The sequence below is a fragment of the Mauremys reevesii genome, linkage group 23, assembly GCF_016161935.1.
Source record: "Mauremys reevesii isolate NIE-2019 linkage group 23, ASM1616193v1, whole genome shotgun sequence".
In the NCBI taxonomy this organism is placed as follows: Eukaryota; Metazoa; Chordata; order Testudines; family Geoemydidae; genus Mauremys; species Mauremys reevesii.
The window spans coordinates 20,442,955-20,466,668 of NC_052645.1; the positions used below are offsets into that span (position 1 = coordinate 20,442,955).

Below are 23,714 nucleotides of genomic sequence, written 5' to 3' on the forward strand. Positions count from 1 at the left end.
TGAGCAACGTAACTTATGTTGACTTAGGCTATGACTACACTACAGCTTAACTATCATCGTATTACCAAACTGGTCATTGTAACACTTGGCAATGCAGTAAGAGTAGGCAGTGCATCCAAGGAAGCTCAGGCCTAGATCTTCAAACGTATTTAGGTACTTAATTCCCTGTGTTTTTGGTATCTAATTACCTTTGAGGTTCTGGGCCTCTGTCCCTGGTTCTGTTCTGCAATGGATTTTTGGTCTGTCTTGAAGTTAGAATTTACAGCCCAGCTCTTGTCAAATGAGCAGCAGCAGGTATGTGAGATGCAAGCATCACAAATGTGCAGAGAATTCTAGCAGGCCCCCTTCTGCGTTCACTGTATCTGCTTGGGTGCGATTGACAGAAATAGGAAGCGGAAAGGGTACCGGAGAACTCCAGTGACGCAAACCTGACTTGACATCATGTCTAGTTAACTGAAACCTTCCTGCCACTGATGCTGGTGTCACTGCTGCCCTTGGCTAAGGCAGCTCTGTCTGGCACGATTACCTTTCAGAGAAGATGAACCTCTGACAATGTCAGTGTTAAGTCTGCCTGCTGTGGATGATTAAATCCTTCCAGATTGACCCATTCCTGAGGGCTGTGCCTATTTCCATTGTTTCTTGCCCTTCTGTTGCACCACTTAACACTAATGCTCGAGCCCCAGATTTACAGTACTTTGTGGACACCCGAAAATGAATGAAACCTCAGCTGAGCGTTTGGCTGTTGCTATACCCCTAGTGGGTCAAACAAAAATGACTTGAGTTGGTCAGTATTAACCCTCATCATGGTTGGTATCCTAGTCTTATTTAGACTACAGCTCCTCCACTGCTGTGTTGGTGGGATCTGAATAACTAGTCCAGGAGGTGCTGCTTCTCAATAAGGAGCTAATGGTGCAGGTCGGGAAGTGTATCTGCCAACTCTAGAATCCTCTCCTGCAGGGAGATTGAACATCAGTTCTAGGATTTAGCAGAGAGGGGGTCACCTGTCTGATACATACAGCACTGTTTATATTATCAAATGGCATCTCCATAATAGTGTAATTTACATTGAGTAGCATGTACAATGTATAGTTCAATTAATATGTTGCCAAAGCTTCTGCTACAGCCTCTTATGGGAATGTCAACAATAAATAGGGTTAGAATGATGCCACAGTCAATCTCCTTTGTTCTATGAGGAGCCCTGGGCTTTCGAGGTTGAAGCAGAAGTGAAAGTGGGTCATTTGAATTCCATGGTCATTATTAACCCCCTGCTTGAAGACTCCAGTATGTTTGTGTGCATGTCTTCAGAAATATCAGGCTGGCTTTTTGTTTGGTAGTTATTTAAAAAATACTAATGCTAAGCATGAAACCAATACTATTTAACTGAACTAACTCCATGAGAATAAGATGTTAAGTTTCAGAACTACCTGAGTTACTGACATTTGTGCCTCACCAACAATGATAAGAATTTGTCTCTGCCATTTGAGGATCTCAGCATGCTTTACAATTAATTAAACCTCACAATCCTCTGCCCTGGTAATGCTTGTAGCAAAGTATTAGGGTGTAGGTTCCAGAGAGGGTGAAACTGAGGCACAAAGGTGTATTTCACAGTAAGTTAGTAGGAGAGCCAAGACTGGAACCCAGGAGTCCTGCTACCCAGTCCCCAGCTCTAACTCCCCTGGTTTGCAATGGCATTTTTTATTAAATTATCATTTTAATGAGCAGAAGCTAATCTGAGAACTGACTGTGAAAGAAAACTGGGATGCGAAGGTTACTTTTAAAGTCAGACCTGGGTTAATCTATCATGCTTTCTACGAGATGTCTAGCACAACAGGCCCTGATCTGGCTGATGCAACTATGCATTGACTACAGCGATATAAATGTTATGTAACAGTAATAATGTTATGGCCCTGGTCAGGCAATCTGATCCTTTGGTATTGAGGGGATAGGCATGGTGGTCCAGCTGCATGGATCAGATTGCAAGATCAGGGCTCAAGATTGCTGTGGGGTCAGGAATGTAGGCTGCCTTCTAATGAAAGGGAGCTGTTCCTGAAGTGTTTCACACAGATCATCCTTGTGAGATGATCTTGTAAAGTTTACACTTTGCAGTCAAAGTGTTGCTCATTATTTCTGTCCTCTGCAAGCCCTCGCAGCCGGACAATGGGGAAAACAACTAGTTCCAAAAAAGAAAAGAAAAGAAAAAAAAATCAGTGTCACCAACATCATCCCGGCGGGTCACATTCTTCCCAGAGTGACAGTCAATAATGACAGCAGGGATGGATTTGGCCCAGAGTTTATAAATAACCGCTCTATGTGTGCTTGCTAATACCACCATATAGAGCCGAGAGGGCAGGAAATGCCTGAGCATGAGGCAACTGACAAATGCACCTGACCCCCAAGGCAGACCATTTAGACACTGCTGTTATCAAACAACTAAATGCTACAAGCTTCAGTTTGCTCTCTGCCACATTCATCCTCCAGGGGCCAAGGAGCATTCAGCATCCAGTTCTGCCTCAGAAATCCAAGGGCACCATGACCTTCTCCCGTGGATGTGGGGTGCTCCCATCAATGCTCTCAGGAGTCACCCTTGTAACCCCCTGCTATGCTGATGGTGACTGTAAGGTCTAAGGCCTTTTTCTGCAACCACATTAGGACAGCAGCAGCAGCCATGAGCCAAGAAGCAGAAAGTCACATCCTCACATTCCATCTAAACTACATTCAAACAATGAAATAGCCCACTGTAAAGAACCCGCTCTTATTCTAATAGTACCCACCACCACCAGATAAAAAGATCTAAAGATGTTTAAAGAAAACTGTTTGACAGCATTCTGTCTGGCAAGGAATCACTTACCAACAGTTGTGGTTGTGAAATCTCTACTTCTTTATAGTTTTGCCTTACATAAGAACGGCCATATTGGGTCAGACCAAAGGTCCATCTAGCCCAGTATCCTGTCTTCCGACAGTGGCCAATGCCAGGTGCCCCAGAGGGAATGAACTGAACAGGTGATCATCAAGTGAGCCATTCCCTGCCACCCATTCCCAGCTTCTGACATTTATGGTCCTTACTTCTTTATTGTTTACCTGTCTGGTTTCTGTCTGGTTCTTTGATTTCTGTCTGCATAACTAATTTTGCAAGATTTAAATCAACTAAGGTGGTGGGGTATTAGTGGGTAAAGAATTATTTCACAATATGTTAGGATTGGTCAAAGAATTACTTTGTAATATTTTAGTAAAATAATTGGTTAAGGTATAGCTAAGCAGGACTCATGTTTCACTATATAAACTGGGGTTCAAAAGGAAGTTAATTGGAACCAACTCCAGGACACAGCCCAAGATCAGAGCTGCCAGATCTCAACACCCGGCCAACTATATTGTGCAGAAGCTGGAGTCCCTGGATGACCTGATCCTGACTGGCCACCAGGAAAAGTTTGTCTGCCTTATTGGGAGTGGTGAGTATTGTATGTTTAGCGTGTGCATTCTGTTTTAGTGATTGTTAATAAATAGAGGATAAGGATATATGTGTAAGGCTCTTTCACTAGTAAAAGACCCTGCAAACCCGCAGAAGGTTATGCCCTGAGCTCTAGGAACGGGGTAAAGGTGGGAGCTCTAGAGTGTGCAGGTAAACTGAACACTTTCACTGGCCCCTACATTCTCAGATCCCATTTTCCTTCCATGGCTTTGTAGCCCTGTGGATCTTTTCTTTGTAGCTATCCTTACACATTGCACATAACCACAAGGGGGTGCTTCTAACACAGCACTAATGAACACCCCTGATGTCAAACAAACGAACCCATCCTTCTACAGGAGAAGGCCTATTTATTTTAAACAACTATTTTACTGGCATTAAAACAGAATTGTGGAAACATCTTTATTGATCTTGGGTTTTATAAAAACTTTTTTTACCCAAATATAAGTTATGGGCCAAATTTAAATTGTCAGATTCAATTTGGAAAAAGGCATTTTTATACTTCAAAGGAATTGTTCAGCATCATGGTTGTTGTGGCATTGGATATATTCTTGATTGCCGGTGTATGTATAAACTGCATGAGTAGAGTTGGCACTATGTCAGCCCTGCCGTGCTTACTCAATGTTCTCAACTTCCTAGGATGCAAACAAACCAACCTGCATCACTGCCACTTCCACCACCAATGTCCATACTGTTGCCACTCTGTTCTCTTCATCTCCAAGCTCCTCTCCCACATTGCAGGGTTTCAGTTCCTCCTCCTACCAAGGGAGGTCTCCATCCTTTCCCCTGGGACATACTTGCATTGCAGGGAAGGACTGCATCTTTCTCTCCCCTCTAACAGCAGGCACCCACTACTGTCTCACCTCTTCTCCTTCCACAATTCTCCCTCCCCAGGGCCACCAGCGCACTGCACCGCCCCCCCTGACACTAACGCAGCCAGCACTCCCTCCTGAGGGCCCACTCGCCTCTCCTTTGCCATTATACAGCCAGCACTGCTTCCCCACACAACTGCACAGGCCTCCCCTAGCCCCCCCACTGCACAGCCAGCACTCCCTCCCCTAGCCCCCACTGCATAGCCAGCACTCCCTCCCCTAGCCCCCCCACTGCACTCCCAGCACTCCCTCCCCAGCCCCTACACTCCCCTAGCCCCGCCACTGCACAGCCAGCACTCCCTCCTAGCCCCACTGCACAGCCAGCACTCCTCCCCTAGCCCCGCACTGCACTCCCAGCACTCCCTCCCCAGCCCCTTACTGCACACCCAGCACTCCTCCCCTAGCCCCACTGCAAAGCTAGCACCCCTCCCCAGCCCCTACACTCCCCTAGCCCCACACTGCACACTCCCTCCCCAGCCCCACTGCACACCCAGCACTCCTCCCTAGCCCCCACTGCACAGCCAGCACTCCCTCCCCCAGCCCCCACTGCACACCCAGCACTCCCTCCCCTAGCCCCCACCCTGCACAGCCAGCACTCTCTCCCCCAGTCCCCCACTGCACACCCAGCACTCCCTCCCTAGCCCCCACTGCACAGCCAGCACTCCCTCCCCTAGCCCCCACACTGCACACCCAACACTCCCTCCCTAGCCCCCACACTGCACACCCAGCACTCTCTCCCCAGCCCTACACTGCACACCCAGCACTCCTCCCCTAGCCCCCACTGCACAGCCAGCACTCTCTCCCCAGCCCCGCACTGCACAGCCAGCACTCCCTCTCTAGCCCCCACACTGCACACCCAGCACTCCTCCCTAGCCCCTCCACTGCACACCCAGCACTCCTCCCTAGCCCCACACTGCACACCCAACACTCCCTCCCTAGCCCCACTGCACAGCCAGCACTCCTCCCCAGCCCCCACTGCACAGCCAGCACTCCCTCCCAAGCCCCCACTGCACAGCCAGCACTCCTCCCCAGCCCCCACTGCACACCCAGCACTCCTCCCCACTGCACCTCCTCCCTAGCCCCACTGCACACCCAGCACTCCTCCCCAGCCCCACTGCACACCCAGCACTCCTCCCCAGCCCCACTGCACACCCAGCACTCCCTCCCTAGCCTCCCCACTGCACACCCAGCACTCCTCCCAAGCCCCCACTGCACAGCCAGCACTCCTCTAGCCCCCACTGCACACCAACACTCCCTCCCCAGCCCCGCACTGCACAGCCAGCACTCCTCCCCTAGCCCCCACTGCACACCCAACACCCTCCCCAGCCCCGCACTGCACACCCAGCACTCCCTCCCCCCGCCCCCCCGCACTGCACCGCCAGAACACCCCTACAGCAGTTGCTAGGACAGCTGCCCAGCCTCGCTATGGATCCAAGATGGCGGCCCTGTGTATCCGCGCTATGGGCCCGCAGGGGCTGCCGCGCCGCGCCGCCAGGGCGCTGCCCCATCTCCGCCGCCTTTGTTGGCGCTGGGGCCGGGCCGAGGGGCTCGCGCCGGCGCTGGTTGGCCGGACGGTCGCTCCTGCGCACTGGGGCCCAGGCGGGGAGGAGGCTGCCCAGAGGCTGCGGCGGCCGCAGCAGCAGCAGCGGGAGGCGGAGGGAGCAGCGCGCCCCCCCCCGCCCGCGGTTAGCCCAGCTCGGAGCCGTGCCCGCGTGGATGGGATGGAAGCAGGACCCTCGGGAGCAGGTACCGGAGCCGGCCCTGGGCCCTGGGGAGAGGGTGGGGTGCAATGGGGTGCTGGGGGCAGGGAGCTGGGGCAGGGCGGTGGGGCTGTGCAGTGGGGGTGCTGGGGTGGGGGGCAGGGGAGCTGGTGCTGGGGGCTGCAATGGGGTGCTGGGGGCAGGGGAGCTGGTGCAGGGCGGTGGGGGGAGCTGGGGCGGGGGGCTGCAATGGGGTGCTGGGGGCAGGGAGCTGGTGCAGGGCGGTGGGGAGCTGGGTGGGGGGGGCAGGGAGCTGGTGCTGAGGGCTGCAATGGGGTGCTGGGGGCAGGAGCTGGTGCAGGGCGGTGGGGAGCTGGGGTGGGGGCGGGGAGCTGGGGTGGGGCTGCAATGGGGTGCTGGGGCAGGGAGCTGGTGCAGGGCGGTGGGGCTGTGCGATGGGGAGCTGGGGTGGGGGCAGTGGGGCTGTGCAGTGGGGGCAGGGAGCTGGTGCAGTGGTGGTGCTGGGGTGTGGAGTTTGTGGGGGGTGTAAAGGGGCAGGGGAGCTGGGTGGGGGGTGCAATGGGGTGCTAGGGGCAGGGAAGCTGGTGCAGGGGGATGGGGGCTGTGCAGTGGGGGTGCTGGGGTGGGGAGTTTGTGGGGGGGAGCTGGGGTGGGGGTGCAAAGGGGCAGGGGAGCTGGTGCTGAGGGCTACAGTGGGGTGCTAGGGGCAGGGAAGCTGGTGCAGGGGGTGGGGGCTGTGCAGTGGGGGTGCTGGGTAGGGGAGCTAGTACAATGTGTGGGAGCTGCAATGGGGGAGGAATTGGGGATGTGGTGCAGTGGGGGAAGAGGCATAGGGGTTCTGTAGTGAGGGCTGCAGTGGGGGAGGGGCTGCACAAAATGGGAGAGGGAAATTGGTGCAATATGGGGAAGGGGTATGTGGTGTGCTGCCAAGGAAGACGGTGCAGTGGAGTTACAAAAGCAGAAGGGGAGTTTGTGCAATATGGGGTTATGGGGCTGCAGTGGAGAGAAGGAAATGGGGGAGCTGTACACGGAGGACAGGGAAGACTTTGTTTTATGGGGGAGGGGGCTGTACAGTGAGGATGTGAAAAGAGATGTGGGGTTGGTGCAATGTGTAGTTAGGGGGTTGCAGTGGGGGAGAGGCTGTGCAAAGGGACGGAGAAGCGGTTGATGCAGTGTGGGGTCCGGGAAGGCTGTGCTTTGGAAAGGCACTGGCTGTTGGTGCACTGGAGATGTAGGGAGGCTCCTGTGTTGAGGGCTGTGTGATTTGGGAGTGGGGGGGGGGTCCTGTGGTGATGGGGCCAGGAAGGCTCTGCATTGGCGGTTGTTCAGTGCTTTGTATTGTAAAATGGGGGCTTGGTGGTAGGAAGGGGGAGGACAGGGCTGCTACCTGGAGGTGTCAAGGAAGCATGGGGAATGGGAGGTGTTGTAAGGGAGGGACCTCAGGGGGCTGAGCATTGTATGGGTGTGTGTGTGATGGGTTGTTGAGGGGGTAGCGGGGATGGGAGTGGTGGAAAGGAGAAGACCCTTTAAATAAATGAGAATACCCAACAGCTTCAGGGAGAGGAAGCATGGAAAGAGGGAGATTTCTTGGGCTGCCCCCTAGCGAAGAAGATGGGGTGGGTGCTGCATGGAGCAGAGAGGGCTTCTGGGGGTGGGTGGGCGGGCGGGCAAGTGGACCAGGGTTGTGCAAGGGGCTGGTTGCAGAGGAAGGGGACTGTTGGGTAAGGGAGCCGCAAGCCCCATTAGGATGGTGGTGGGAGGCAGCAAGCTCCTGCAAGAGGCTGACTGGGGGGAGGGAGCCTGGGGGACTGAGGCAGCTGCAGGGGGCAGGATAAGGCGCTGTTGAGTTGAGCAGCAGGTGCATGTCCCTGCAGAGCATGATGTGTATAGATTAATCCTGCTGCTAAGGTCTTGGACTGCCAAAGACTCCTTTTATATCTCAAACCCCAGCAAATGGCTTATTTTTTCAGGATAGGGAGGGGAGGAAGAATCCCCCATTTCTACCCATCCTCCTCCCCCACTAATGCATGCAGGAGAGACTTAGGGTGAGAGGCAGCAGACGGCGCTTGGCCTTGGAGCAGGAGTGCTGGTGCTCTCTTGTTTGGACACAAGGGCCAGTTGCGGCCGTTTTCTTGTGACAGAATGAAGTGGTTTCTGTCTCTGTGCTTGGGCATGCGCAAAGTCTGGGCTTCCTTTGCACGCCTGACAGCTGGAGAGGGGAGGCAGCGACTGTTGCTAAAGAGATTCATTCTAGTGCCCTCAACATTGTTTAACTGGCTGTGCTGGGGAGAAGCAATGTGAGCGGCCAACAAGGATTCTGATACTGTCCTTTCTTTGATTGCTTGATTTTCAAACTGCCTGGTCCTGCCCTGTGAAACTCCCCCAAACATAATTTAAACCGCTGCTTTCGTAGCAGCGGATCATTTAATTCTTGTTAATGTGGGTTCCATGGATGTCTTTATTTGATCTCAAATGTGCGACTTTAATTTCCTACAGAATATTACAACCTAAAATAAAGGGTGGTGGGTGAAGAGAAGAAAATCAGTAGTGATGCTAGATCATTGGCTTCTGTAGGCTCTTGAAACTAAGTTGATGGCTTAATTCTGAAGTAAACTAATTTAACTTGCACGCATTGAAGCCTAAATTATAATGTGGGTGTTTTCAGTGTCACAGGGAAATAGCTCATCTGTACATTGATAACTAGAAGATACTTAACACTGACTTATTAGCATTCTGACTAGTGTGACCTCACTGTTAAAGTAGGAAGCTGGGAACCAGGACTCCTGGGTTCTGGTCCTTATTTTACCAATGCTGTGTTGTGTGACCTTGGGTAAACACTTAATCTCCCTGTGCCTCTAATTTCTTATCTATAAAATAAGGATAACTGTGCCCTCTTCCCTCACACAGTGAGTCTTAAATAATGTTTAGTGCTTTGAGATCCTCAGATGGAAAAGTATGCATCAGATTAGAATTGCATTATATTGTTCATCTTGGCATGCCTTGGACTCTGCTGTATCGGGTTCAAGTCCTCTGGGTGGGGGAAGTGTGTTTGTGGACTAGACTCCACAGTTAAAAACCCTGCCGTGAATGGCTGGATTGTGGGAATGCAGTACCTTACTGGTTCTGGTCAGTTACTCATCAGTTATGACAGGAGGCTGTGGGAACTCGGCATAAATTACAGCGTGCTGCTGCTCTACGGTGGTGGCCTTTAGGTTTCCTTTCCACCACACGCTCGTGAAAAACTTAATTGGCAGGTGTTGTTACTGCTGCCGCTATTGGAGCAAAAAGGGTATCTGAGCGGCAACGTGGTTCTTAGTGACCTCAGCCACTCTAGAAGCCAATAGGAATTAAGTCCACTCGGCACCTAACCAGGATCACACCCAACATGCATGAACTTGCTACAGTTTCCACCAGTCCAGAAGCTGTGGGCTAGAACAGTGCACTGTTGGGTATGTGTTACCGATCTAGGCTCTGGACACGGCCCAGGTAGAGCAGCTATGACTGCACTGCTGACGGTGCCAAGCCCAGCAGCCGAGAAGCCAGTGATGGAAAAGGTCCATTTCTCTCCAGGCCCAGTGTGGGATAATAGTCCTCAGTGTCTAGTGTGAGAATGTCTGTCTGTGTCTATCCCATAAATCTAAAACGTCCGCTAAGAGGCTATCTTGACTACCTGCCATTGTTTCTACTTGTAAAATCTGCTACTCTTCGCTCATAGAATGGATCTGAAATCTATAACTGGGTTCTGTACGCAAAGGCCACCGTGTCCATCCCTGAAAATCTTGTGTAATGACACGGAGAAGAACTGTTTTGCTTTCCATTAGTCCAATGAGACTCATCACGAGCATTTGAGCAAAGGAGCACACCACAGCAAAGGAGATGGGGGAAAATATCTGTATTAAAAATTATTTGTATATTTGTAATAAAGTACATTGAACTTCTAGGTGCATACACAAAATAAACAATTTCAATGTAACCTAACAGAAAAAAATTCTAAACACCCCCTTCTCAGTTCATCTCCCTTTCACCCCACTCTCCCTCTTTGGCTATATAGCCTAAGCATCCAGATAAACCTTGCATCAAATAATACTATAATCCTAATCTTTGATTCAATAGTACAGTGTATGGAAAAACGTAATGAAGACATGTGGAACATAAGAATGAGTGGAAAGACAGCAGAGAGGAACTCGGCAGCCCTTTCTGCTTTTAAATTGCATGCAGCTAAGAGAGGAAGTTTTGGGGAAGAAGGAAACTAAACACACATGCATGGTGGTTTTAAATTCTAAACCCTGTGTTTGGCACCTTCTATATCCCTTACAAACTTCCTAAATACCGTTAAGGTTAACCGTTGGCTTTGTGTGTTAACCTCCGCAAAAACCTGCAGCTGTTTCATTCTAAGGGATTTTTTTTATCTTCAGGAAACACAAATTCATGTCTGGGTATTTACTGTGTTTCTAGGACAGGATTATTTCATGCAACAAAGGCGGGAGAAGCACCTTGCCTCAAGACATAACATGTGTGATTTATCTCTAAATGCTTTCTGTTGTGTAGCTACAACACCTACGAAAGCAAATGTGAGACTAATGATTAAAATGGCAGATGTTAAAAGAAATCAGGAAAATAAGCATACTGAAATTTTTCTGCAAGGATGCTCTGGTTTGTAGGGTGTTTTTTTGGTAAATCACTGCTTTGTGTGTATGCTTTAATCATTTTAGCATGGAGGAAACTGGCATTTTGAGCCCAGTGTTTGGGTCTGCTCCATTGATACCTTTGCATGCTGCTACAGTAGAATCCTTAAAAAGGAGGAAATAGCATCTCTTTGCCTAGTCCTGTGTCTTTGAACACAGTAATTGAGTTTCCGAATGTTTGCAGTTTCATGTGTCTGCAGCTTAGTGGCTTCCGTGTAGACGTTCTAGATGACTATATGTGTAAAATGCTGCTGGAACAAGTGAGAGGAGCAAGGGCATCTCTTGCCTCTTCTAGACACAGAGAAGGCAGAGACCTGACACTCCTGATCCATGGCTGAAAAGACTGGATTAGCAACCCACACTGAAGATATTGTGAGAATCTTGCGAGCAGCCAGCATTCCAAAACACTGCTGGCCTTTTCCATACAGTGAGCAAATACATATTTCCATATATAGTCCCGTACTGCCTACCACAGGGTTTCCAGTACTTCTCGCTGAAGCAGCTGGTACTGGGTCACAGTCAGACAGGATACTGGACCAGATGGACTCTGGGTCTGATTCAGTCTAGCAATTCCTATATTTTCTATTTGTTATAGTGTAATCAGCCTGTATTCTGCAGTACGCTCCCCTCTGTGGAGTACAGGAATCAGATCCTAGACTAATTCACAAGTGAAAGTGACTTTAATGAATTCAGTTTCCACCTCAGCTGATAACAGAGCCAGCCTTGGAAATCAGCAAAGCCTGTCACTGTGGTGGGGCTTTTGTTTTATAAATGTCATGGCTCTAAATTTCCCACCGTCCCTGCTTCCAAGAACTCCCATGCTTCATGGCGCTCCATACTTCAAGGAGCACGACAAAGCTTTTTCCTAGTTGCTAGCAGCAAATGTGGCTTCTGGCTCTGTGGCGCGAGGCATTATAGTCTGGGGTTGGGTTAAGTGTGTTGCTGTCCAGAGAGTGTGCTTTTGAAACATCTTAAAAACTTGACTGCTATGCACAGACTCCGGAGCCAAGAGACGGGGTCTGCTTCCGCTGCTGTACAGGGGGCTGGAGATGGACCAGATATTTGAGGGACTATTTTATCTCAATGACCCTTCCCAGAATTGTAAGGCTGGTGCTGTGCATTGAGGGGTGGGAGCAAAGTAGTGGAGGCAGAGAGTGAGACATTTTCCCAGACTCGTTCCAGACATTAATCCTCTGCACGATTGCAAAGAATGAGATTGTTAACTTTGCTTGAAGCTTATAATCATTATTATTTTATTGGTAGTCTGATAGCGCTTAGCAGCCAAGTGCTGGGAGCTGTACAAACATAACACAAAGATGACCTCTGTCCAAAAGGATTTCCAGTCTTTAGATCCGAGATGACAGATGGATGCAACAAACAGATGGGGAGCACAAGGGAACAAGGCTGGAGTCGCAGCGTCTTGTACTCATCTGTCATGTCACAAAACCGTTCTCTCTTTTTAAGTTAACTCGGCAGGTGTCATAAAATCATTCACCAGATTTAGTTTCATTAGAACCATGCTAAACTCCTTAAAATCCACCCCAAAAAATTGGTGGTATCTCCCCAGCTTGGTTTTTATTAGCAGGTGCTGTATTATGAAGTCTCATATTACTAAAAAGGATTTGTACAGAATACACTGAATTATGTTTTCTAGCAGTCTGTGAAATATTAAACCTAAACTCCAATAAAATGAGCAAAGTACACCTTATGGTGCATTTGCTTTCCATTTCACTCACTAAATTGCTAATTTGAAAAACCCAGTGACTCTCAAGGAGTTTCCCAGTTGTGAACAGAGCTTGGCAAGGGTCTAGGGTGTCTCACATAAGTTTGCAACCACACTAGTGCAGACAAGATGCAGGGCTGTGCAGACAAAGGGTGGGTGATGTTTTTAATTTGGCAGTTCCAATTTAGACACTTCTGATTTCCCAGTTAAAAGCCAAGATCCTGACACAGCGTAACAATGTGCTTTACAGTTTAAGGCTTTCTGTGCAGTGTCTACAAAGAGCTAAATTGCTTTCAGAAGTAAATACCATAGTAAAACAGATTAGTGCCTATTTCTGCACGTTTCTTGGACACAGCTACCGAAACCCGGGCCAGAAGCAATACTTGGGTGGCTGGACAGTTCAGTTTTTCCCCCAGAAGGCTGGCCCTGGAGCATGCTGACAGGTTTAATGCTTTGAATCGGTGTTTTCAGTCTGAGCTCTCTGCCTGCCATGGGGTCATATTCTAATTATACTCAGTTTAGTGTTGAACCAAAAAGCCACTACAGCCAATATTAACCTAATTGCATTTAAAGTAACTTGTGTGATAGAGAATTAATGTTAGACAGTGGGTGCAAATTTGTGGATTTGCAGAGATTAGGTAAAGGAAAGTTTTTCTTTTCATAAATCTATACTCTGCATATATTTTTCTTCTGTCCCCTGTATCAAATAATGTCTTCCTCTGTGCATTTAAAGATGTTAGCTTGGAGGTGGGAAGTGTATTACCTACTATTAATTAGTTTTAGACTGGAAATAAGGCACACATTTTTAACAAGGAGAGAGAGAGTAACTATTGCGACAATTTACCAAGGGTTGTGGTGGATTCTCCATCATTGATAATTTTCAGATCAAGGTTGGATCTGTTTCTAAAAGATCGGCTCTAGGTATTATTGTGAGGAAGTTCCTTGGCCTGTTTTATACAAGAGGTCCGACTACATGATCACAATGGTTCCTTCTGGCCTCGGCATCTATGAATGTGCACTCACCAGGGTAGACTAGACAGGAGTGGTGGCAACAGGCTTTTATTTAGTTTGGAAAGAGAAAATCCTTAATCCAGAAACATTAGCGAAAATTATCTTCTACTTTTAAAATTAAAATCTCTTCAAGTGAACTTAAGAGCACAGAAACCTCTTTGCATATGATGTGTAGCCTTTTATAGCAAATGGAACTGCATCGTTGTAATTAGCTATTTAGTAGTAGCAGACACTAAATTTTGCTATTTTAAGTCCATTTGCTGCATTAGGGAAAACAAGACACTCAAGAAAACAGGTGCTGGTGATTTTCTCGCAGAGTTAAATTTTGATCATAGGCTTGAGAATAAACGTGAGGGGACTGTGGATGAAGCTGTGGTTCTGCTGTGACTTTTTTTGCGAGTGAGCTGGTAAACTGACAAGGAAGTCTGAGCAAATCCTTCTCACCCAGCAAATGTTTTAATGGGATGGATTGTCTAGCAGGTTCTGAGATCTTAGTTTGGGTAATGCAGGAAGAAGAATTGTATTGAATTAATAGAAATGTCCTGGAAATAGAGGTCAATATTTTCTTTTAATTTTGCTTGGCTCCATGCAAAAGAGAAATACAGCCCTTGTCTCCTCAAAATTAATAGACGACCATCTTGTTCTGTGCAGGCTATTGTTGAACTCCCCCCGCCTGAATATATTGTCCTTCATCTAGTGTTGTCACTTGCTCTCTGGCTTTTTATGAGACGTTTCATTGAACTGATTCAGGGTGGAAGATCTTTCAGGGTTTTTAAAGTGAGCGTGGGGTAGCGGTGATTAATGGCCTTTCTCCGCTTATTAACACACCACTTAGTGACATCCAAATGTGTCCCCTCAAGGCTTTTGTAACACAACTGTTTTTCCCTCAAAACTCATTTATAATTTTCTCAGATTCCTAACTTTATTTTTCAGGATCAGGGTGTGTGCGTGGGGAGATTATCATACAAACTCTGCTCTGTAAAGAAACTTCTTTTTGTCTGTCCAATTCCAGTGGCCCGCTTTTTCTTTTCTTTTTTCTTTCTTTTTTTTGTTTGTTTTTGAATAGAGCATTTGGAGAGGATTTAAATTGACATGTTAATTTCATGCCCTCCTAAACATTACCGGTTCTCACCCATCAGGCAGCTGTTGGTCAATTGGTTGTGTGTTTGCCAGCTGTTACGCTAAATATATAAACAAAGTGTATTTCAGCACTAATAACCCCACATGGATTTTTACCTTGACTCCTGTTGCACACACACAACCCTTCCTAAAAGAGCTGGTTAGTTCACAAGGGGCTGTTTTTTCATGTGTGAGTCTCTAGCGAGGGGGTTCTGGTGCGAAGTTATCAGAGCTCTCCCATCGCACCTCTATCTTAATGGCTCTGGGGCACTGCTTTTGTGTGTGAAAGTCTGTGATTCCTCCCAGTCTGCTGAATTTATAATGGCAGGCAGATTTCATACTGCTCACTGAATGCATTGTACTCCAGCAAAAACACTGGGCCTCGGCGCTCTCATTTACATGACAAAATGGGAGTTTATGCAGTTTTACCATGGAGAGATGAGGTATGCGGAGAGAACCCCCTGTCTCTAGGCAGACGGTCACTCCTAACAAGCTTCCCTCTTCCAGGGCAAAACTTACACATTCCCATGCAGATGCCCCCTTCCTGGCTGGTCTTAACCATTTGTATTTGCTGTTTCTCATACTGGGGGGCAGGAGGGGGGCGGCGGCGGCAGTGGCTTTGCATCTTGTTCAGCTGCCCTGCACACTTGCACAGTGATGGCTCCGAACGGGGGGGGAGAAAGAAACGTAGCAAGTGTAATTCCTGTGAGCAGATGAGACACAGGCCCACATGAAAATGAAGCTCGTGCAGGCTGCAGATGCTCAGCACGTCCCAAGGTACGGCCCACCAATTGCACAAATATTCCTGCCCAAATACTGTCGCTGGCCAGAGATGCCTTAGCTATTGGTTTAATGGCGTTCTCTTCATCTAGACCTGGGTTTGTTTATGCTGGAGGTTGCTCCCAAGCCCGGGTGGTACTGGGATTCCTACCCAGGTGGTGCCCCCAAACCCTGCTCATGGGCCCTGACTAGCCAGCAAGTGTTGAATAAAAGCAGCTGTCTGGCGATTTGCTCTTCATATGCCACTTTAAACCCCTGAATTTCCAGCTGACACTCTGGCTGCCATGGCGTAGAATAACAGTTCACTAGTTATGATGCTGGGCACTGTACAGACATAATGAATGACAGCAGCGTTTCACCTGTAGATCTCAAAGTACTTTGGAAAGGAAAATAATTATCCCCGTTTTGCTGAAGTGGCACAACGAGGGGTGGGAGGTGACTTGCCAACAGTCACACGGCAGCTTAGTGCCAGCACTGGGAGCAGAATTTAAGTTTTCAGACGCCCAGTCACCTGGAGTACGCTGTCTCCAGAGGAGGGGATTTCCATTCTCTGAAGGACAGCTGCTTAGCCTGAATAACAGCTTGAGCCTTGCTCTCTAGTCTGGGGCGGTGGATGCCTTCTCTGACGTGTAGGGTTGCTCAAATAGCTTCTGCGCTGAGTCTGAGGGCTTGTCTACACTATGCTTAGAGCGCTGCAGCTGCGTCCCTGGAGCGCTTAGTGAAGACACCGCTTATGCCGTCATCATGACTACTCCATCTCCCTGAGATGGTAGCTGTGTTGGCAGGAGAAGCCCTCCTGTCAACATCGTGCTTTCTACACCTGTGGTTAGGTCGGTATAATGGGCATGGACTTTCCACACCCCTGAGCGACTTCGTTATACCACTATCAGTTGGTAGTGTAGACCAGGTCCAAGGATCTGAATGTCCTCACGTCTGCCAGAAGAGTCTCATAGACTAGCTTTCTCCTCTTATGAAATCCCTCCTTTCCAACTCACTGTCACGGTGCTAGTTTTTGGATATCATCTCTCCAGCAACGATGTCGAACCTAATGATGTTGCGGTCTCCGTTGCTTAGTGGCTCAAGCTATAATTCTTAAGCCAAATCCTGTTGTCACTTAGAACTAACTGCTTAATCTGTGGCATTAATTCACGGCCTTAATTAATTATGAGGCTCATTAATCATAAAGCATTTTGAGGTCCTTGGATGAAAGGCTTTGTAAATGCAGAGTCTTATTTATTAGCCAGTTGATATGGCATTAGGCTTGCAGGGCCCTGACACCACGGGAGTGTTGAGAGCCATTTTTAGCTCTTGCATTGCTTTTTCTTCGTAGTGAGAAGGCTCCTCTTCCACAGAGGTGCAAGGTTTGTTTTTATCACAAAAGCAACAGCTATCATTAACTTCAGGGGCAGCTGCAGATTGGGTAACTGGCAGAGTGGATCACAGGTGGCCAGTGGGGAAACGGGGAGAAGGAAGGTGCTGGAAAGGGTGGTGCTTGGGAAGAGATAACGTTTTGGTTCTTTTGTCCCTTGTTCACAGCTGCAGTGTATTGATTTCATTTTGCTCTTCAAATCTCTGAACCGGAGCTGCACCAGCAGCACCGTGTGGGATCTGATGTAGCGTGTGTTGTCTGGCCATTTGCTTTGGCTCCCTTGTGGATGTGAAGCTCGGCTTTTGTTCTTTCATCTCCTGCAGGACAGACTTCTCAATAGCTCTCATCACCTTAGGAACTGGTCTGTTGTCGGGATAACAAGCAATGCACACGTTGCCCATCTCTAGCTCTGGGCCTGCACTTTCAAAAGTTGCTTTCATCCAGAGAGTTCCTCTCTCAGAACCATGAAGTGGATTGACTTTGGGGTCACTCTATAACAGTGGTTCTCACCCTTCTTTCATTTGTGGATCCCTAAAAATATTGAATGGAGGTGCAGACCCCTTTGGACATCTTAGACATAGTTGGTGGACCCTCAGGGGTCCATGAACCACATGTTGAAAACAGCATTTCATGGACCTCCAGGGGTCTGTGGACCACTGCTCTATTACACTTGGAGACAAGATTCCTGAGTCTCTTTTGCAGCTCTGCCACTGACTTGCAGAGTGGCATTGGGCAAGTCACTTCCCATTCTGTGCCTCAGTTTCCCCACATGTAAAATGAGGGTAATGCCTACCTCATGGGAAGAGGTTGGTAAGGCTTGATTCATAGTTGTAAAATGCTCTGAGATCCTCAGATGACAAGTGCCAAAGGAAGGTAAAGTGTTAATCAGTAGAAGTTACGTCCTTTCCCTACAGAGACTATCATTGGTACAGATGGATTGCCAGAGATGCATATTAGGAATTGCAAACTATGGCATGTACTTTTTAAAGAAATGCCTTAGCATAGTTTAATAATTTCCTGGAAGGGAACTGCAGGAGAATTGTCTTCCCCCCTGGAAGTTTTGCAAAAGTTGTTAGCAACACATCGTGGAAAGTAAGAGAGCGGGTAAGTGTGAGTTTAAAATCAGATTAGATGGGACTGTCGGGCTTCATTGTCCGCAGATAACTGTTGTTTGTAGAAGTCAGCAATTGCAGGGACGGTACCCTATTACAGCACTTGCACTGCTATATGGGAGTAGGATTCCTGGGTTCTGTTCCTTGTTCTCCTGCTCATTCATCAGACTTCTCTGAGCCACAATTTTCTGCCTGTAAAATGGAAATACATTCCTCCTGCAACGTAATTTGTAAAGTTAAAGTTGCTTGGATGAAAATGCAAAGTGTATTTAGTACAGTATTTGCAAAGGTGTTGCATGTGTATTTATGAAAATTACAGCACTTCTGTGCAATATTAAAATGAGTATCTGGAGACGTTTGTGATCCCTTAAGATTAACCTGATAGTTTAGTACGTGAGTACCTGGAAAGTAAAGGGCCCTTGTTAGAATTATGGACTGCATTGGCATGTGGATTTTTTTTTAAATCAAACCATTTGTAAAGATGTATGCAAATTAAAAATTAGATTCCATTGCACATTTGAGAAGCGAATTTGAAATTCACATTGCTCTGCCTACTTATTCTGCTGCCGATATTTTCAACCTTGAATTGAAACTTGGATTTAAATAGGACCTGAGACTGGCTGTCAGTGAATATGAGCAAAGGGGTAGGGAGCAGAGACTGGACCTAAGAGCATCACCTAAGTCAGAGCACCATGTCCTAAGGATCTGGAATTGGAATGGCAGCTCCAGCTCTCTGTGACTAGTTGACATAGACACTAGTTGATCATGCAGATTGAGAGCTCTGACCATCCTATGCAACGCAGTCCATTACACCTGGCCCAGCTGGCTACAAACCTGACGAGACTGCAGGAAACAGATGGGGAAGCAGGGGTCGAGGCTGCTGGGTGAAGATTAGCCAAGTGGGAAGGCGGTGAGAGGAGTAGGCAGGATCTGTGGCTGCAGCCCCTTGGGGGTGGGGGATGACGGGGGGTGATATCTGTTGCTGACATTGCTTCATGTAATATTTTATAGCCATACCAGAGTCCAGGGATGCCATCAGCTTAGAAACCACCTTTTTTTTCTAGGGTTCCATACTGCCTCCCCATCATTAGAGTATCTGGGCACTGTCCATGTAAAATCAACAGCAATAGCAAAGTCAGGTGTGAACTTCATGGGGTCTCTAGCATTTCTCCCTCTATGGGGTTAAAATGCTGCTTGGAGTTGGGATTTGGTTTGGGAGACGTGGCATCATTTTTAGATTTTTATTAAATTCCTTTTTTGGCTGGTAGAGGCTTTGGGGTAGGAAGGAGATTCTTTTTATACCCACTGTTGCTTTTTTAATGATTTTTCTACATAAGAGATTTCCTGCTTTTCCCAAATAGCTCCCTTCTAGGGGTGACCGGAAACCCCTGGGAGGATGTATGGCAAAGCACTCTACCTTCACACCACCTTTAAACTTCTCCACTAGCTACCAGGTTGGCAGCATCCAAATAAATCAGTCTGTAATTGTGGCAAAAATATGCCTAAATGTGATTTCTTCCACCACGCAGAGTTACTGCATGTGGCTGCGTTCTTACCTAGCGTCTAGTGGAGAAGATAGAAACCTCAAGGTAAAAAAACTGGCAAGATCAGAGAGTGTCACCTGAACAGTAGCCCCTGAGCTGCACAGGTTGAGCTAGCTAGTCGTGTTGTATCCTGGCCAGGAAATCTATGCCAGTAGTTTCATCCATTGTACAGTAAACTTGCATGTCTTTGGTTTTTTTCACTGGGGAGTGCTGCTCATCTGGTTAATACCGTCTCCTAACACAGCCCCCTCCCTCACTTATTAGCTGCTAAGGAGTGTTTATCTTCTGTGCACCCTCACTTGAGACCCTCATTCGCTTGTCCTTCCCACCTCTGTAAGGAACAGCTTTGCTACAGCCTGCTGGGGAGAGCCGAGTTCTGAGTACAAGAATTGAAATTGGGATTGCCTGGGTTCTAATCCCAGTTTCCCAGCGGACTTTGTGAAGCCTTAGGCAAGGTGGATTCAGTTCTGTGTCTGAGGCAGGAAGTCGGTATGCTAGAGATGACAGACACAGTATCTCATGGGTGTGGGAAGGGCTGTGGAATAGTTGCTTAGCCTTTATTGTTAGACCTGGTCGTGCTGAGCAAATACATGAAAAGCATGGAAAGGGGGGTTGCTTTTGAGACTGTGAGTTCATTGGAGCCTGTCTGTGAGTCCTGCCCAGCACAACGTTAGGTGCTATTAAAATAATAGTTCCCGGAATGAGCCTCATTTCTGTTCCCCGCAGCACAGGCCTTCCTATGTCTGTCCGCCAGAGCGGGGTTCCTTCTCCATTGTGTTTGCTTCTTGCTTGTAAATCAGGCTGGGGACAGGGTTCTGGGAGATTGGGGCTAGTCGGATTCCTCTCTGCTCGGCGGGGACAATAGCTGGTTGTGCTGTGGGGAGCTATCCTGGGGTTTGCCAGTGGGGCCTTCTCCACTGTGACTCTGACGCTGAACTCTCTGTGACCTGGCTGGGAATCAACCCCCAAACTCGGTTCACATGTTTGATCCCAAGTAAATATTCAACCTGGTGATTTGAAAACCTAAAGAGAGGAACGTGCCTGGACTAAAACACCTTCAGTTTTTCTCTTTTCACCTGTAAAATGTTGCAAATGCCCTGTGCTCTGAAACCCCGACATGTGACATGGAGAGACACAATCTCCTTTGCGTTTGCTATAAAACATCCTCTGTCTTCCACCTGGGGCTACTGGGTGAGGGGTGGGAGTGGATCAAAGCAATGAATGTGACTATTGTGCATTCCCGCTGCTGCTGCTCTTTTCCCCTCCTTGTCTGGGTAAGGGGTTTGCCTCTGGGGATTTGCCCTTAATCCTCCTACATCCTTGTCTCTTGACCATTCAAAACTTGAAGAACAATTGTCGGGAATTACTGGTATTTATCACTCGTTATCATCGGTATTATTAAATCATGATTGCAGGACTTCAGTCTCTCAGCCAGAGGTTCCGCGTCTATTACAGGAGTGGGTGGGCGAGATTCTATGGCCTGCGATGTGCAGGAGGTCAGGCGAGAGGATGGTCTCGTCTGAGTCTGTTACTTACTACTGCTAATAGTGTTTGTTGTGGCAGTGCCCAAAGATCCCCATTGTGCTAGGTGCTGTACAAACACACATGAAGAGCTTACTGACTTGGATCCAGCCACGTGGGAGCTGGGGAAAGGAGAGGCTTTGCTAATGTTTAAATATAAATCTATTCAGGGGACTCTGAGCTCCTGTCCCCATCTGTTTCCCGTGTGGCCAGTGCCTACATCACACACATTCCCCACCGCAGTTGTCGCTGATAGACCCCTCTCAGTGGCCATGTCAGCGGCGAAGCTAAGGGGGAGAATGGACCATCTTCCTGCCCCCACCACCCCAGGGTTCCTCTAGCCTGACTCAGGCACGCTGATGGGGGGACGTAATAGGGGACCTTGTGTATCCATAGCCTGTGCCTGCTTCGTGAAGAGGGCTGTCGTCATGGTGCTCCTCGCTAGCAATATGCTTAGCCCATTGCTGCACCCCCACAAGCCAAATGCCTTTGATAATCTAGATGCATGGCAAAGCAAACTAGGGTTTGGGCTGCTGGGAGTGGGGAGTGAATGGTGGCTGGCTTTCCTTTTTCAGGCCGTCTCCGAAGGGCCTGTTCCTGCCATGCCTTCCATCTCCATATGTAGCTTGGAGCAGTCTCTCTGCTGTGGCAGGGTGCTGAAATCTGTTGCTGTTTGTGTGAACAGTGTGTAAAGACGCCTCTCTGAGGCACTGGCATTCAGTGCTGAGGCCGACTGATAAAAGTTCCGTTTGCTTTCAGGCAGTGGGAGAGAGTCTTTGTTCTGTGCAGAAGTCACAGTGGTCCCTCGACCCTTGCAGTGAGGCCCTCCTGCTGCGAAACAGGGTGCAGATGGCCGGCTTGAAAGCTCTTGGGATTGTTTGTTTAATCCACCTACTTAATTGCTCATGAGATCACACAACTTTCTGATGCAAAGCCTGAAGCTTGCATGTGGCTCCTCTAGCAGGCCTCTGTCATTGCCAGAGGCAGGCCCCTTGCTAGCTTTATACTGATGCCAAAGATGGATTTATTTATGGGGCCCACTTCTGGAGGGTTTGCTAAACAATGTCTCCCTCCATCTCCTTCTGAGAACCATCAAGGCTTCTGCCTCTGTGCTGCAGCGCCTGGCTTGGGAGTTGACAGGGCCAGAGTCTATTTATAGGGCTGTCCTTATAACAAAGCATTCCATTTGTGATAGCCTAGCATGGATCATGTTTAACTTTACCATCACTTCCTTGCAGCTGAGCAGACGTGCCCTAGAGGCAGGCCAGTGTTTGCCCTTCTCTACATTTCTGTGTCGGCGAGTGCCATCCGATGGAATGGGATCACTGGAGAGGTTCAGGGAAAGATTCCAACGGGAGAATTTCCTGCTGGGAATTAGGATGGGGTGGGTGGTGAAGTATCAGCCTTTCTAGTTTTGTAGTGTATCTAAATGTCAGGTGTCCATAATCCCAGGTGCCCATCTGCCTCAAACGCTCAATTAGCTTGTCACCAGTGCTGTGGCTTGTGGAAAAAGATGATTCTTGACAGAAATGCAGGGTTGCACTTGACCTTCCAACCACCAAAGAGTGTTCCATCTTCCAGAAGTAGTGCCAGGAGGGCTTTTTGTTACTAGTGCTGGCTACTTGTGTACGATGAGTTCTTCTGTGCAGCATGAAAAAGATCAGTATGCAGCTTGGGAAAAGTACTGGCTGCTTTCAGGCTCCTTTTAAAATAGGCATTGGGCACAACCGGGCCCCTGGTACCCAAGATAACTGAGTGCTACCCTGGGTTCCCACTCTGTATGTCTGAGCAGCAGTTCATGTTTCAAGTGTACTGGTGATCAGGGCACGTGCCTGGGAGCCAGGATTCCACCTGCAGTTCTGTCACTATCTTGTGTGATCCTGGACAAATTGCTACCCCTTGGTGCCTGTTTTCCCATCTGCAAAATAGGGATATTTGCCTACTGCGTGGGCGGTTTACTGTGTGGAAGGTGCTCCAGATGCATGGGTGAAAGGCACCACAGAAGGGAAGCAGTCAGTGTTACAATTGGCTGGGCTTGGCACTTGTAGAGAACAGGGACCCAGTGACCGGTGAAGCCTCTTCCATCTCTAGCTGCTCTGATCCTAGTTTTGAAGTTGTAACTGCCTCTTACAATGCTGTAACCTAGTAAACGTCTGTAAAAAAAAAAATAACTTGCAATCACATCTCCTCCCCACATCAGGACTGCAGAGAGACTGAAACAAAGGAGAAATAACATAGTAGAGAAAACAAACATCATCTGATAACGAGACGCTCTGAGGGCTGCTCCTCTGGCTCTGGCCCCAAAAGCTCTCTGTGGAATTCCAGCTTCACAGTCCCTGGCTGCTTATTTATTGTGATCTCCCCAGATCTCCTGACCTTCCAAATGTCTCTTGTTCCCTAGCCGCAGGCACTTACCTGCCACCCTTGCAGCAGGTATTTCAAGCACCACGTCGGCCTGGGATAGGAACCGTAGGGAAGCCTATCAAGCTCTTGGCCAACTATTTTGAAGTGGACATTCCCAAGATCGACGTGTATCACTATGAAGTGGATATCAAGCCCGATAAATGTCCACGCAGAGTCAACAGGTAAGGCAAGTATTAAAGGATTCAGCACTCTTTCCCGACTCAGCTCCTTTGTACAGAAGCAGCGGTTGTGAATGCTCTTCCCTTCCCGGAAGGTGTGAGGTGCGGGGGAAGCACCAGAGTGAAGCTTCTGTGATCTCTGGTCCCTCCGCACTCTGGGATGTGGAACAGAATGTGCAGAAGTTTCCGCAGTTACTACCTGTGCCCAAGAC

The 23,714-nt window shown here is 48.4% G+C and overlaps 1 protein-coding gene across 2 annotated transcripts in view; it reads left to right on the forward strand.

The window, feature by feature from the left end:
- The first annotated feature begins 5,958 nt into the window (after positions 1–5,958).
- LOC120389179 (protein argonaute-1) overlaps positions 5,959–23,714 on the forward strand; it is a 43,675-nt gene continuing 25,919 nt past the window's right edge. The window contains exons 1-2 of one of the 2 annotated variants that reach the window (XM_039511524.1): positions 5,959–6,081; positions 23,322–23,505. In XM_039511524.1, coding sequence (XP_039367458.1) covers positions 6,057–6,081; positions 23,322–23,505 — 209 coding nt within the window. In that variant the 5' untranslated portion in view covers positions 5,959–6,056. Of the gene's footprint in view, positions 6,082–23,321; positions 23,511–23,714 lie in introns of those variants that run through there. The other variant, XM_039511525.1, reaches the window with a different exon arrangement.